The sequence below is a fragment of the Gekko japonicus genome, unplaced genomic scaffold, assembly GCF_001447785.1.
Source record: "Gekko japonicus isolate JY-2015 unplaced genomic scaffold, Gekko_japonicus_V1.1 scaffold15, whole genome shotgun sequence".
Classification (NCBI taxonomy): domain Eukaryota; kingdom Metazoa; phylum Chordata; class Lepidosauria; order Squamata; family Gekkonidae; genus Gekko; species Gekko japonicus.
The window spans coordinates 2,734,446-2,749,148 of NW_015165830.1; the positions used below are offsets into that span (position 1 = coordinate 2,734,446).

The following is a 14,703-nucleotide window of genomic DNA, read 5'->3' on the forward strand; positions in this document are numbered from 1 at the left end:
TGGGAAATTCAGCAGTCCTGGCCACCGTGACACCATGCTACCTGTTCCCTCACATCAACTTCATTAGACTACTATTAAGAGCAGAGAGAGACAAGAGCAAAACAGTACAAGCACTTTGTAGGAGAGCAAGGGATAAAATCCTGTATAGCAACAGTGCCACTAAAAATGACCTGTGTGGGAAACAATCTGATGTTTCTAGAATTGTGTGTTTTTAAGATGACTTAAGAAGCCATCTAATGTATTCCATTATAAATACCCTGTGTCAGTGAGTGGGATTAATTTTGTCCAAACCATCTATGACAGGTCTGCGTCTCACTTCTTTTTTCAAAGGCCCAGGGCTATTTTTGGGCAGGAACGCACAGGAACGGAGTTCTGGCTGGCTTCAGAGTTGGCCTAGTATGCTAATGAGCTGTGCTCTCAGGAGTATGGCCTAATATGCTAATGGGTTTCTGCTGTTGGATGTGGCCTACTATGCTAATGAGTTCCTGCTGGGCTTTTTCTACAAAAAAAGCCCTGCAAAGGCCCATTGATCAGGATTCCAAAAACTAGTTGGAATATGCAATGCCTGCTGTACAAGAGAAGACGTTCCTACAGGGGCAGCATATGGAAAGGCCAATCAGATAGGGATGTGGGGGCTACCTTCCTTGTGCAAAATAGTTTACTTGTTTTGTCCCCATAATTAATTTTAGGCTTACTTCCTGGTTCTTCTTTCACCTTTCCCCCTTCCTCCCACCAGCCATACAGCTAGGATCCTTAACTATCTCTAGCCATGTTAGTTCCTAAATATGTCAGTTTGTTTCTTTAATTAGGTCTGCTAGGTTGTTTAACTAGTGTTAGGCTTCTATTTTTTTGTGTTTATATTTAATCTAAGTTTTATTCTTAAATCTAGAATCATCTGAAAGATCCTCCTGTTCGAAAGGGGATCTACATTGTATTGGTAATGAGACAGCTGCCTCTAGTGTGGTCTATACTTCAGAATTTGGCTTACACAGTCTGTTCCTGGTTGATGGAAAGGAGGAGGGACATTCTGCATCATATCCTCTTACCTTCTACCCTTTGTGATAAACACTGAGCCAGGGAAAAAAGAGGCAGTTTTCAACAATAAGGTTTAACAGGAGTTTTAGCTCTCTCTGTTACCATCATGAGCACACTCAGCTGGCCCTTTGGCCATAATCCGATGCATTAGTAGACCTTATCTAAGACTGTGTAAGTCCAGAAATTTAAATTTGCTAAGCATGTCTTTCTGCGGCTTTATGATCATGGTCAGTTTCATTTACAATTTTTTTTGTAAGCCATTACTAAAATCAGCAACCATGATCCCTGTTCACAGTGTGCACCTATTTTGGGGGAGGGGGAATAATATTTACCACAAGGAGCAGCTAAACTTGTAATATACATGTTTGATAAATAACATTTTTTTAAAAATGGCTGCAGTTGCTGATTTTGCAGTTCCCTGAAGAAGAAGGGCATATGAGTAAAGATAAATACTGTAACAACAAAGGGTCAAGTTAAGATAAATGTGCAAGAGAGGGCAAGGCTGAAGCAGACTACAGCTCATTGCCGCAGCCAACAGAAGACACTTTGCAATTCAAGATGAGGAAGAATATGTCAGGCCTTAATCAGTCAGGTGTCACTGCCCATGGGGAGCTGCTAATCTTGACAGGGCCAGAGGCCAGTAGCACAGCCCAGGGCAGGTAAACATCAAGTTCCCCAAAGCAGGAAATGAAGGTCACAAAGGGCAGATAATGTAGTTCAAGAGGGGTAGGAGGTCAGTTTCCAAAAAGGTAACAGTGCTGGGGAAAGGGACCAGGTCCCTTTGCCAGGCAACAGAGAGAAGCAGTTCATATGGAAAAGCAAGTGCTCCTCAATATAAGGTGCACAGTGGGCTGGGATGGTCATGGGGATCAGCTGACTGAGTGTTGCTTGGGTAGGAGGGCTGGATCTGTGCCCTGGATCTGTCCCCTTGAAGCACTGATGTCAGTAAGGACTGAGGTAAGAACCAGTGGTACAGGCAGCAGGGCCCTGAGGCCTTGCTACTAGGAACCCTCACATCCCTACAGGAACATGGATCTACCAAGAACTCTGGTGTTGCCACTTTGGGGTCAATATTGACTGAGAAAGGAGAGATAGGCATTAAGAATGTTATAATAAACAATGTAGTGCACATAGTGTACAGTATGTATTTCAATCAAATCCTTATCTCAGTTGTCCTTGCAAAGGCCCCATCAGGGAGGTGCTTATTTTCAGATGGGAAATGAAAGCTGAGACAAAATGTGTTGGCCAAGGTCATCCAGTGGATCATGTAGGCACACCCAGCATACTGGTGAGGGGTGGGGGGCAATGAGATTTCACTAGGGCAAGGAGGGAAGGAAGCAAGACAAACGGCAAAGTTCACAGGCCATGCTTTTGGATATGTCATATACTGTATGTGAAAGATTATAATGCCAACAACAACAAAAAATCAGTGTAGTGTAAGAGCTTTTGTTGGGATTACATTTTTCTACCTCATAACTCCAGCAGTGTTATCACACAGATCAAATGGTACCCTCTTTTGTTAAACTAAAGGATTTGTCACCTTTAGCACGCCTGTTTGATTACTTTGTAACAATAGGCACTCACTATATAGAAGCGTGGGGGCTCCTGAGGAAGAACATGGGCAGTAGGGAAATTCTCCCCACTCCACTTTCTGTAAAAGATTCCCGTGAAACTATCATATACTCAGTCAGACCATTGGGCTTTCAAAGTCAGTATTGTCTCTGACAGCCAGCTGCTTTACAGGGTCTTGGGCAGAGGTCCTTCACATTATTACCTGATCCTTTTAAACTGGAGTTGCTGGGGAGTGAACCTGGGTTCTTCGGCATTCAGTGCAGACAGTTTTCAACTGACCTACAGCCTCTCCTTGTAATGTCTGCATGGCTGAGCTGGGTTACACATTCCAGCTCCTCAACTCCAAGTCTACCCACTAGAAAACACTAGCTCTGTAGTGTCTCAGCTCAGAACAGAAGGACAGAGTCTCAGAGTAAGAAGCAAAATTAAGTGTGGATGGATAGCCACAAAAACCAGGGGGAGCAAGATGGGTGGATGGATGAATTGACTTGGTGACATTGTTACTTGGGTGAGTTGCAAAATGGGCAAGAACAGAGGAATGGGTGCATGGTTGGATTCAATGACCTCTTGCTCTTCGTTCACAAATAGAAAAAAAAGTTGGAAGTCAGAATGAAAGATTAAATACAGAACTCTGGAGCAAACCTTTACCCAATTCTCCTTCATTGTCAGCAGCCAGTTCCTCCAGCTTCCGGTATGGATGAAGATTTGCAGTTACAGATAGTGCTTACCCTGAGCAAACAGGAGCATGAGAAGGTATCTCAAATCCAGGAGGTGAAAGGGCACTTTGACTTTCTTCCTCTGCACTTCATACATCTCTAAATGGGGCAGCTTTTTGCCTTGCTTTGCATCTTCCTGAGATAATGCTACTCAGTCCAGAAGGGGTTAGACGTTCTGTACATCTATTTATTTTCTACCTGGAATCTGCCAACATTGTTGGAATCCTAAAAATATTCATGTAAAATAAAATTCGATATCTAGTTCTTATGATTGTGGAAGAAATCTTGAACTATGTGAGGAATTTCACGAAGAGCGGGTAGGTTGGGGGTTTTCCTCTCTCTCCCCCCTCTAATACATGATCAAATTAATGATATATATATAATTATAGCAATATAGCACTATAGCAATAATTCAATCTGACAATCAGATAAATTTATGCAAAACATATATACTTGTTTATCTATTTTAATAATATGGAGGCAATTCTAGGCACATTTATTTAGAAGTAAACCCCTTTGAACTTAATGAGACTTAGTTTCTAGTAAGTGTGCAGAGGATTGCAATCTCTCTTTAGAAATTGAATTCGATGGTTTTTCAGATGATGAGAGAATTCTATACCCCATCCCGCTGCAGACTACATCCATTTCCTTCTCACTTCTGGTCCTTTCCTAACTTTCACAGTTCTAAAGACTAACTGTTTGTAATAGAACACCTAACATGAATTATACACGTATTAGGAAATTAAAGTTGCCACTAAACATTGAAAAGCCATAAAGTAAAAGACAGCCTTTGCTAGCAGGAAATAATCCTTTCTGCCGCATCTTTCTTGCATTCAACTCAGAACTGTCCATTTTGATTGCAGGAAGTTAGAGCATGGCAAGGAGAAAATTCGCTGTTACAAAAGGCACTGGAAGAGAGCAACCTGGGTACTGAGGAGGAGGACGAAAATGATAAGATGAAGAAAAGCCAGGTATAGAGTACCAATGCTCAGCTATCTGGCAGTGAAGATGCAGAAATATTTGCAGATTTATCATCCGACTCTGCCCCTCTCCTTTCTTGCCCCACTCAACACCGATATAGCATGGAATCCAATACAGAATTTTACTTCCTGAAACTCTCACAAGTTAAGGAAGGAGGACCATCATAAGATCATGTTCTGTGTATGTGCCTGTGTGGTCTCTACTTTTGGATGGCTTCTGAACCTGTAATATACTATGCATGTGTAAACCATTCACACTCTGGGTATCTGTGGACTGTAATACATTTTATCCCTCTGTATCTTTCCAGTCTTCTGTGTTGGAGCTGGCAGACATTTTTGGATCAGCACCTGTAACTTCTACCCACACATCAGCTGACCCATGGGATATTCCAGGTGGGGGTTATCCTCGATCAGTTGAGGTTTGGAACCATGATACGGCCTTTTCTCCTGCCTTTTCTCCTCCAGCTCTGTCTCTGTCCAGTTCTTGGGAGCCTAACAGTAAGGAGCTTTGCAGCTGTTCTCTCCTTTCCTTTTTCTTCATACTTTCTCCCATTCCATTCATGCTTTTGACTTTGCTTGAAAGAACAAACAGGGTGAACAAGGTTAACCCACTGTTTGTTAATTGTGGGTTCTCCCTTCAGCTGCACCATATTATGGTTTAGGAATATGGCTTGATTGATTTAAAATATTTTGATGAATTAAAGAGAACTCCCCCCCCCCAATAATCAAGTAACAGATGTATTTAAAACACACCCATTATTTTCAATAGAAGTCTTTACTTCAGTAATGATCTTTGAAGGAGTGTTCCTTCTGAAAAGATAGACCACTGAATTAAAGCAAAAACAAAAATGAATTTATGTGCAAATTTATGCAGATGTAACCCATTAAAATGTAAACAATTAACTGACTAGAGATCCTTAAATTAGATGACAGCCCTAGTTCCTGCCCTCTGCCCTCATCTGTCTGTCCTTGACTTCTCATAGATCTGCCTTCCCCTCCATGCCATCCTGATTACATTTTAATTCACTTTGCACTTCCTCCTCTAAAACCGGAGACTCTTCTTTCAGATTCCAAATCGACTGTGGAATCAACAGGAACATCCTGGCATCCCACTGCAGACCCCTGGGTTCCTGTGCCTTCTGTGGATCCCCTTAGTCAGACAACATCATCTACTAATCAAGCCTCTCCGGGGCCCTGGAATCTCCCACCCATTTCCTCTTCTGCCTCGTGCTCTGATCCATGGGGAATGAAGTCCACCTCTTCAAGTCTGTCATCTTCAGGTCCCTGGGGAAAGCCCTCCCTGTCTGCTCCAGCCACTGCAGGCACTACTTCTATTGCTGATCCCTGGGGAGGCTCTACTGATAAACCTGCCACAGCTAGTAAGACATCTTGTTTTTGTCCGCCATTTTCAAGGCTTCTTAATGTGGAGAATCAAAGGTTTTGTTTCTCTAACTTTATGACTATCACCCAGTATTTTCCCCAGTGCTTTCAGTCAGCTGTATAAATTTACCATTTGCCTGCTCACTTAGGATGACTAGTACCAGAGTGAGAAACTGTATAGTACGCTCTCTTGTGTTAAGGGTAAAAGCTGCCTGTTTAGTTGGCTCAAGAGATAGAAATGGGGTTGATCACATCATTTATGAGGTTGGACCTGCAGCTTTCTCTGGCTCCTTTGTGTCTTTGAGGCTTCTGACTGTTGAGGATACAAACAGTAAGTCAGTGGGCTTCCGGTTTATGGTGACATGCAGGCAGACGCATCTCCCGGATGTTCCGGGGATGCAGTTTGCACACCAGCGTGTAGGAGGGGGTGCGACGGGTCGTGACCCCCCCCCAGAGCCTTGGTAAAAGTCTCCTAGCCAGGGGGCTTTTGAGGAGTGACCTCTTCGCCGGTGCGATGTCAGAGAATTGAGGCGCTCCTCTGCCCTGAAGGTCTTGCTGCTGAGTGTCCGCATGGACATGGCATCGCTGACCGGGTCAAGCGTTGGAGATCGGGCGAAAAAACCGATGCCAAGCATGGCCGGATGGCCGGCAATGAACTGTGAGTTGGGTTGAAGCAAGCATGATGAATTAAAAAGAAAGCTGCCCCCCTAAAAGAGCAATGGAAAGCGAGCGGGGGAGGGGCATCTCCCAAATGCAGAGACGAAACACAGAAACAAAAAGGGGGGAGCGGAAAAATAAGCGTTTAAACCTGTTTTAAGAGACTTACCAGAGCGCAGATAAGCATTTGGGCGAATATCAGAGACTTTAGCAACTTTCAGAAAAGTAAACAAATCCAAAAAGATGGCGGGGAAGAAAACGGATAAGGACAAACCGCTGAAAGCAAAACTAGTGGGCAGTCCTCGAACGGAAGAGACCACTGAGCTTTCCAAAATGTTGGCAGATTCCTTGTGCCCTCTGCTGGACAAGATGACTAATATCAAGCAACAATTATCAACAATTGGTCAGAGTTTGGCTTCGCACCAGCTACAATTGACTCAATCTCTAAAAGCAACGGAGCAAATGATGGAGAAGGTGAAGGAAATGGACTCCAATACTAAAAAAGTTAAGAAAAAGGTGCAAAAGCTGGAAATGAAACAAGCTACAGAACAGTCACAAGTTCTACAGCTGCAAATGGAGAAGGCAAATTTGGTCCTATGATTCCAAGGGGTCCCGGAAATTAAAGGAGAAAATCTGAAGCAACGGCTGAGTGAAGCAATAGCCCCAATGATAGATTTGACAGTGGAATACCTTCACAGCGAGATGGATGTGGTCTACAGGTCCTATTCCTCATACATCAAGAAAAATAATCTGTCTGGGGAAATAGTAGTCAGATTCTTGAAGAGACATGTGAGAGATTCTATTTTGAAAGCAACTACGGGAACACCCTTGAAAATTGGGGACAACAACATCAGGATTTTAAAAGACATCCCATTTGACATAAGGCAGAAGAGAAAGAAATACAAAGAACTAATCCTTTTTCTACAAACAAATGGTATCAGTTACAGATGGCTAATTCCAGAAGGAGTCATTTTCAAACTCCACGATAAAAAAGAAAAGATTGACTCTGTTCTTAAAGCACGGGATTTTCTGTGAACACAGCTGGGGGAACCAGCTGAGGACAAGAAGGAAGAAGAAAAAAGCAAATCTGATGGCGAGTCGAGCTCGGTGTCTTCTGACGAGGACTGTCTCTCTGAAAAAGGGACGGCTGCCCCCAAAAGTCCATATAAATTGAGGATAAGAAAAGATAAGAGAAAATAGAGGCTGAAGGACTCTGACGTGTGCCTGAAAATTTTGAAATAACTTTGGGATGCTCTGGGGATCTCTTTAAACAGTTAAATGGTGGCTAAAAGTTAATTAACCTAGCACAACCGACTATGTTCAATGTATTATTAGCATTTTAGAATAACATTGAGATAAGCTGACGTATTGATCTCCTACTCTTGGGTTTTTAGTCAGTAGTGGGTCTTTTTTCTTTCTCCTTAGATGTAGTTCCCCTTCCTATATTTTCAGTTATAGTTTGTAGTTTGTGAAAAAACTAATAAAAAAACTCCCCTTAGGGGGATTCAAAATACAAAAACAAAAAACAGTAAGACAGTGCAAGTGCGCATTCACATAGCATGTACCTCTGCCACCGCTAGGCTTATGGTACAATCCTAAGCAAAGTTACACCCTTTTGAGCCCATTAACCTACTGGATTTAGAAGGGTGTAACTCTGCTTTGGAGTGCACTGTTAAACTCCCAAGTGATGGATTAGTGATAAAAAGAAAGAATGAACCACTTCTCCAGGGCTCCTGAGTGGGGTGTCTGGGGAAAATCCATCCTTCTCCTTGGCTTTCCAAAACAAGAAGAAGAGGAAGAAGAGGAAGAGATTGGATTTATACCCCGCCCTTCATTTGGAGTCTCAGAGCGGCTTACAAACTCCTTTCCCTTCCCCTCCCCACAACAGACACCCTGTGAGGTAGGTGGGGCTGAGAGAACTCTGAAACAACTGCTCTTTCAGGAACAGCTGTGCCAGAGCTAGTGACTGACCCAAGGTCACATCAGCAGGTGCAAGTGGAGGAGTGGGGAATCAAGCCCGGTTCTCCCAGATTAGAGTCTGCACACTTAATCACTACACCAAACTGGCTCTCAAGGACAAGTACACATATGGATCACTGCCTCCACTTCCCCTGCACTCCTGAATCCAAGAGAAGTAGTCATAGTGATGAGAGAAGGTGCAAAGGGGGCAAGTGAGACAGATGCTGACTTTTCTTTTTATCTTTGCACATCCACAGGCAATGCTGCTTTTGACTTGTTTGCAAAGCTACCAGAACAAGTGGATCAGCCAGAGCATGACAACACCCAAGCTCCATCATCTGTGAAATCTAACAGTCCCGTAGGTAAGTGAAGTTCTAACACATGCTAGGATCCGGCAGAGAGGGATACGGTTATGAGAAATGTGAAGGTGGCCATGGAAACTAACTTCTGCCTTCCTGTAACATTTTCAGGCATCATGTTGTTCCTCTAATCTTGACAATCTGCAGGGGGAGGGGGGAATTCTGTACCTATGACAGTTCTATGACTGTGTTTATTTCTTAGTATTCATCCTCAAAGTATCTTATCAAATGCTTATTAAATTTGTAGATCATAGTAAATTGGGAGGGGTAGCAAATATGGTAGAAGACAGAGTCAGGGTACAGGATAATCTTGACACCCTGGAAAACTGGGCTGAAACAAAAAAGATGAACTTCAATGGGGAAAATATAAAGTTCGATATTTAGGAAAAATCAAATGCATAATTATAGGATGGGGGAGACTTGTCTTGGCAGTAGTATGTGAGAAAAGGATCTAGGGGTCTTAGTAGACCATACACTGAACAAAGAGTCAGCAGTGTGATGTGGTAGCTAAAAAGGCAAATGCAATTTTGGGATGTATCAACAGAAGTATAGTGTCCAGATCACGCAAAGTGATGGTACCACTTTACTCTGCTCACCAAGAGTAGAGTAGACCTCACCCAGAGTATTGTCTTCAGTTTTGGGCACCACAACTAAAGAAGGATGTAGACAAGCTGGGACATGTCCAGAGGAGGGCAAGAAAGACGGTGAGGGGTCTGGAGACCAAGTCCTATGAGGAAAGGTTGAAGGAGGTTTGTATGTTTAGCCTGAAGGGGAGTCAACTGAGAGGTGATATGATAACCATCTTCAAGTATTTGAAGGACTATCATCTAGAGGATGGTGCAGAGTTGTTTTCTGTTGCCCCAGAAGGTTGGACCAGAACCAACAGGTCGAAAATAAATCAAAAGAGTTTTCAGCTAAACATTAGGAAGAACTTCCTGACAGTTAGAGTGGTTCCTCAGTGGAACAGGCTTCTTCAGGAGGTGGTGGGCTGTCCTTTGGAGGTTTTTAAACAGAGGCTAGATGGCCATCTGACAGCAATGCTGATTCTGTGAACTTAGGCAGATCACAAGAAGGGCAGGAAGGGTTGCATCAGTGCTTAGTTCTCATGGCCCTTTCTTACATGCCCAGGGAAATGCCTATCACCACTTTGGGGGCAGGAAGCAATTTTCTCCAGGACAATTTGACCGGAGAGCCTGGAGGGTTTATTTGCCATCTTCTAGGCATGAAGCAGGGTCACTGGGGGTGTGGGGGGGAGGTAGTTGTGGATTTCTTGTATTGTGCAGGGGGTTGGACTAGATGACCCTGGAGATCCCTTCCAACTCTGCTTCTATGATTCTATCTACCTTAGTCATGGCTCATCTGTTCACGTAATCTGTCACCAGTCCTTCATGTGTGCTGGGGGCTGGCCTGGTTATAAGATTGGAAACTCATATGGTGATTTTTAAACGTGAGACTGTGCATATTCAGCTCCAAGAGTTACCTCAGAATAGGTTATCCATGAAACTTTGCAGGGAGCAACCTAATTTTGCAGTTAAAATGTCTGCATGAATGAGGACACTTTGAAGTGTAGAATGAAGGACAATAAGCTGTGTGTATGTATGCGATTTAAAGGAGAGCAGTTCTGATCATAAGGGAAATTATACAGAGTCCAAATAATGGAATATCTGAGGCAGTGTTGTCTGTTATTAGTGACAGTGGCTATCCAAGGCATGAGGTAGATGTCTGTCCTGGTTATAACAATAACATTTCTTTAACTGGAAATGCTGGGGACTGAACCAGGAATCTTCTATGTGTCAAGGATGAGCTGAGGTGCATCACTCTGGCTGTGGTCACACTGGAGGCTTGCCATAATCCGAGTGTGCCTCTAATTGCACCGGTTTAAAGTGTTGCAGGGCAGACCAACCAGACAGCACACCCTGGGGAGGTTTCCCCTTACACTCATCTGGTGGTCAGGCATTCACATTACTGCAGCACCTCAACCACAGAGTGTGCTGCCTGGTTGTTTTTGTTTTAATGCAGGTGGGTGCATGCACATATGTGCTCATGTGCATATAGGTAAAGGTTCCCTTGCTCAAAAGCCAGTCGAATTTGACTCTAGGGTTGCAGTGCTCATCTCCGTTTCAAAGCCGAAGAGCCAGCACTGTCCGAAGACATTTCCGTGGTCATGTGCAGCCCCCATGTGCATATAGGCAGCAACTAAAAAAAAAAGTTGCGGAAATGGATCTTAGGATTCAGACTTCCCTTCCAGGTTCCTTTCGCAGCAGGAGAGTTCAGACATCCGGGAAAGTGGAGTGGAAGTGCTGGCATCCGTATACACCGGACTTTCCCCGGTGCCTGATTACTCCACATCAAAAGTGGGGCAACATGGGGTGCCAACGACCCGGACACAGAAGGCAGATGTTGCTGTCTGATTGTGCTCTTTAAATCCACAAAGGCAACTCTACTATATCACGGCAAACTGCTCACGTGACCACAGCCTGTTTCTCTCTCTCTCGCACGTGCACATACACACATACATGGAAGAATAAACAAAAATTACTTGCAGCCACAAGGATAAATGGTAGAATTACAAGAGTAGAGGCTGAAATTTTGAAATTCGGACTGAAATTTAGTATGAAATGAGAAACTGAAGAAAACCATGGATTGTCTCAATTATAAAGGCAAGGATTAACACCCCCCCCCTCTCTCCTTTGTTTTTGTTGGTAGATGTGGATCTGTTTGGGGACATTATTCCAAGCACCAAGGAGAACGGAGTCAAGAATAAGGACATTTTTGACATTACAGGTTTAGGAGACTCTCTTCCTGATTCCAAGAAGGACAAAAAGGATTGCAAAACTCCAGAGACCTTTCTTGGCCCAAATGCCTCTTGCTTGGTTAATTTAGACTCCTTGATCACGGCTCCCCAGAGCTTGAAATCTCGTAATCCATTCTTGGCAGGTGTGTCATCGGAAGGGGAATTCCATGGGATTCTATAAGGGCTTATATGAGGCCTGCTGGTTTTATTTTTATTTTATACCTACCCTTGTGTGCCTTGAGCTCCCAGCCTAGAGCACAATTTTCTATTGCGCAGTCTCCTCCACCACAGAATTTCCACCCTTCCTTATCTTGCTGGTGGTGGGCTGGAAATGTCTGCTAATGGAAAGCAGAGGAGGATCTTTCCTGGTTCCTCCTTCCTGCTGCAGACCTCCAACTCGCCCTTCGCTCTATTCCTGAGGGCAGCAAGGAAGTCCCATTGCACTGATAGAAATACCTTCTGTTAGCCGAGATTTACTGCAGGATCCAAGCCAATATTTGTTATTTGAATGCAACAACATAAGATGTGCCCTGCTATACAGACTAAAGGTCCATCTCGTCCAGTCCTTTTTCTCACAGTGGCTGGCTAGCCAGATGCCCGGAAGATGCACAAACCGGCAAACTGATACCAAAGCCGCCCCCTATTGTTCCAGCTCCATCAATTGGGCCCACGTAACAATTATGGTTAGTAAGTGATGGCCCTATCCCTCATGAATTTGTGGAATCCTCTTTTAAAGCCATCTGAGCTAGCGGCCATCATTACATTGTGCGGCACTGAGTTGCACAAGTTGTTCATTGTGGGAAGGAGTGCTTTGTTTTGTCTGACCTTGCTTGGAAGAGTGCTTATGTCCTCCATGCCTGTGATTCCAAATAACTCCACTAACTGCTAGGTACTTTAGATCTTGAAAGAGTATACAGGTTTCTTTCAGTGCAGTCTTAAAGCAGAGTTACATCCTTCCAAATCAATTAAAATTAATGGGGTTAAAAGGGCATAACAGTGGTTGTGACTGTACTTTTTTTTTTTTTTAGTGAAACTTGTGGTCGTCTTGCACAGAATTCTGAGGGCCTAAATTTCCTGGGTCTCTGACCTTAAAATGTTACATCCATAATGGAGGTTGTGATGGTGTCTCTTTTTCCTTCTCCCAGGTCTCAGCACGCCATCTCCCACCAATCCATTCAACGCCACAGACCAGCCCAAACCAACTCTCAATCAGATGCGAACCAGCTCCCCAGTGCCCAGCGTAGCTATGGGAATGCCCATGAACTCCATGACCTATAGTGCTTCCCTCCCTCTTCCGCTCAGCAGCATCCCATCAGCAATGACACTCCCAGCCTCCGTGAGTGCCTTCCCTCAGGCTGGAGCAAGGCCTTTCCCAGAGCTCCCCACCAATTTGCCTCAACCTCTTCTACCACTGTCTGGCTCAGGTCCTGCTCCACTACCTTCTCAAGGCAGTATGAACCCTTTCCTTTGAGAAGATGCTGTCTGCATTGTGTAAACTCTCTTGTCCCTTCTCCAGCTGTGACGGAAATCCTCCAATGCCACAGTGTCATGGGCACTGACTCGTACATTGGGATGAAGGACATTTCTCCCTGGATGCTCTTCTCCTAGATCCTGCACAGGACAGAGACAAGCTAGCCTGACCCTCCTTGCTTGAAGAGTTAACCGAGGAACCAGCTGCTCCTTCATGTTGAACGCTGCTCCTGGTGGTATTACAGACATTCTGGTCACCAACTGGCACTGCTTCGGTGGGCATAAAGCCCACTGGAGTTCCCTAAAGAAGGGCTTTAATTTTTGAGGGCCTCTGTTCTCAAAGGTTTTTTTTTTTTAAATCCTGGTGCACATGGAAATTAATATAAAACATAAATTAACTCATTAAGGTTGTGCCCACAGAGGGAAGGGATGTCTTTGTAAGTTGCATGGAAAACACAAACACTTTTGCCAAAGCTTGTAGCTACGTGGCATGCATGACAAGGGCACAGTCTCATTTCTGGAGATCAGGGCAGCCCAACAAGTATAGTGGAGGTCCGTACAAAAGAAGAATTCAGATTTCTTTTGCCAGTGACACCTTCTGACTAAGAAAAACCTCTTCCTCAGCTCCAGTCACCCAGTAACACTGTGGAAAGCTCACAGTCGGCAACTAGAAGACCCAGATTTTATGACCATAAAAAACCTTGCATAAATATTCCTCTTGTGCATTCTTTGTGCTGGTTGCAAAGTATAGAGCAGATTCTGAAACGAACTGTTGGGGACCAGTAAGGAGGAGAGATAGGATATATATTTATTTTAAAAATGTGTGCAGAACAAGATTGTAAGACTGGATAATCTATGGAAACGTCTGTATGGCTGGCAACGGGGTTGGTGAAAAAGAATGGGGTAGCACAAAGAACTCATCTCCAGCCCCCTGATCACTGGAAGCCTAACCAACTTCCTACTAATTCTTTAATAGAATTAATTGAAAGAAATTACTGAATGTCTATTGAATAATAGACCTGGCTTTTATAAAAACCCAATGCTGAGATGCTGAGAACTCTGAAGATTCCGCTCTTCATACTTAGGAGTCCACAGTTCCTTGAGTCACCCAGCTTTTCACTTGATGCTCCTTTGTTTGGAATCCAATCTCTCTCACTCTGCCTACTTGAAAAAAAGTATTGTACTACTTATTTGTGGAATCTAGTTTCCCCCCTTGCTGTCTCCATGGATGACCTCTTAGCTACACGCTTGACCAAACTCCCCCTCTTGCTCAGGCCCCCTGAGCTCCAGAATTTGGGGTGACATCCCAGAAAATGAGAAATGTTCCAGCAAGGGCTGATCCCGCAGTGCAGAACCACTGGTATAAGCAAACCAGGCTTTGTGAAGCCCATGAGAAAGATGTGGAGAGCTTTAAAGGATGCAAATAATGGAGGCTTTCATTTGAATTTGGCTTTGCACACCTTGATCTGCAAGGAACTGTTCTTATTGTGCTCAGTTGTCTCGGGGCCATTCCCTGGAGGTCAGACCTGCTTCAACAACTTGGAGAGATCCAGATAGCTATTTTATTTATTGCCTTTCATTTTTTCAGTCAGCTTCATCCAAACCCAGGTCCTTCCAAGATGATAAGATATCTGTTGGAAACCAATATGCTGGAATGGAAGGAGAGTCTGTACAGCATGAAATTAATATCCTAATTACCAGTTGTGTCTTAACTTCGGGTTTCAGCATGCCAGTACAAATTGCATCTGCAGGACAAAATGACTCTGGAGCACTGATCCACC

General features: G+C 43.9%; 1 protein-coding gene across 2 annotated transcripts in view; it reads left to right on the top strand.

Annotated features, from left to right (window-relative positions):
• The window catches only part of EPN3 (epsin 3), a 43,718-nt gene extending 29,761 nt beyond the window's left edge, over positions 1–13,957 (top strand). Inside the window, exons 4-10 of one of the 2 annotated variants that reach the window (XM_015410734.1) lie at positions 3,277–3,360; positions 4,187–4,294; positions 4,612–4,696; positions 5,371–5,682; positions 8,557–8,661; positions 11,365–11,595; positions 12,598–13,957. In XM_015410734.1, coding sequence (XP_015266220.1) covers positions 3,277–3,360; positions 4,187–4,294; positions 4,612–4,696; positions 5,371–5,682; positions 8,557–8,661; positions 11,365–11,595; positions 12,598–12,923 — 1,251 coding nt within the window. In that variant the 3' untranslated portion in view covers positions 12,924–13,957. The remainder of the gene's footprint in view (positions 1–3,276; positions 3,361–4,186; positions 4,295–4,611; positions 4,697–5,370; positions 5,683–8,556; positions 8,662–11,364; positions 11,596–12,597) is intronic. The other variant, XM_015410735.1, reaches the window with a different exon arrangement.
• Positions 13,958–14,703: the final 746 nt, after the last annotated feature.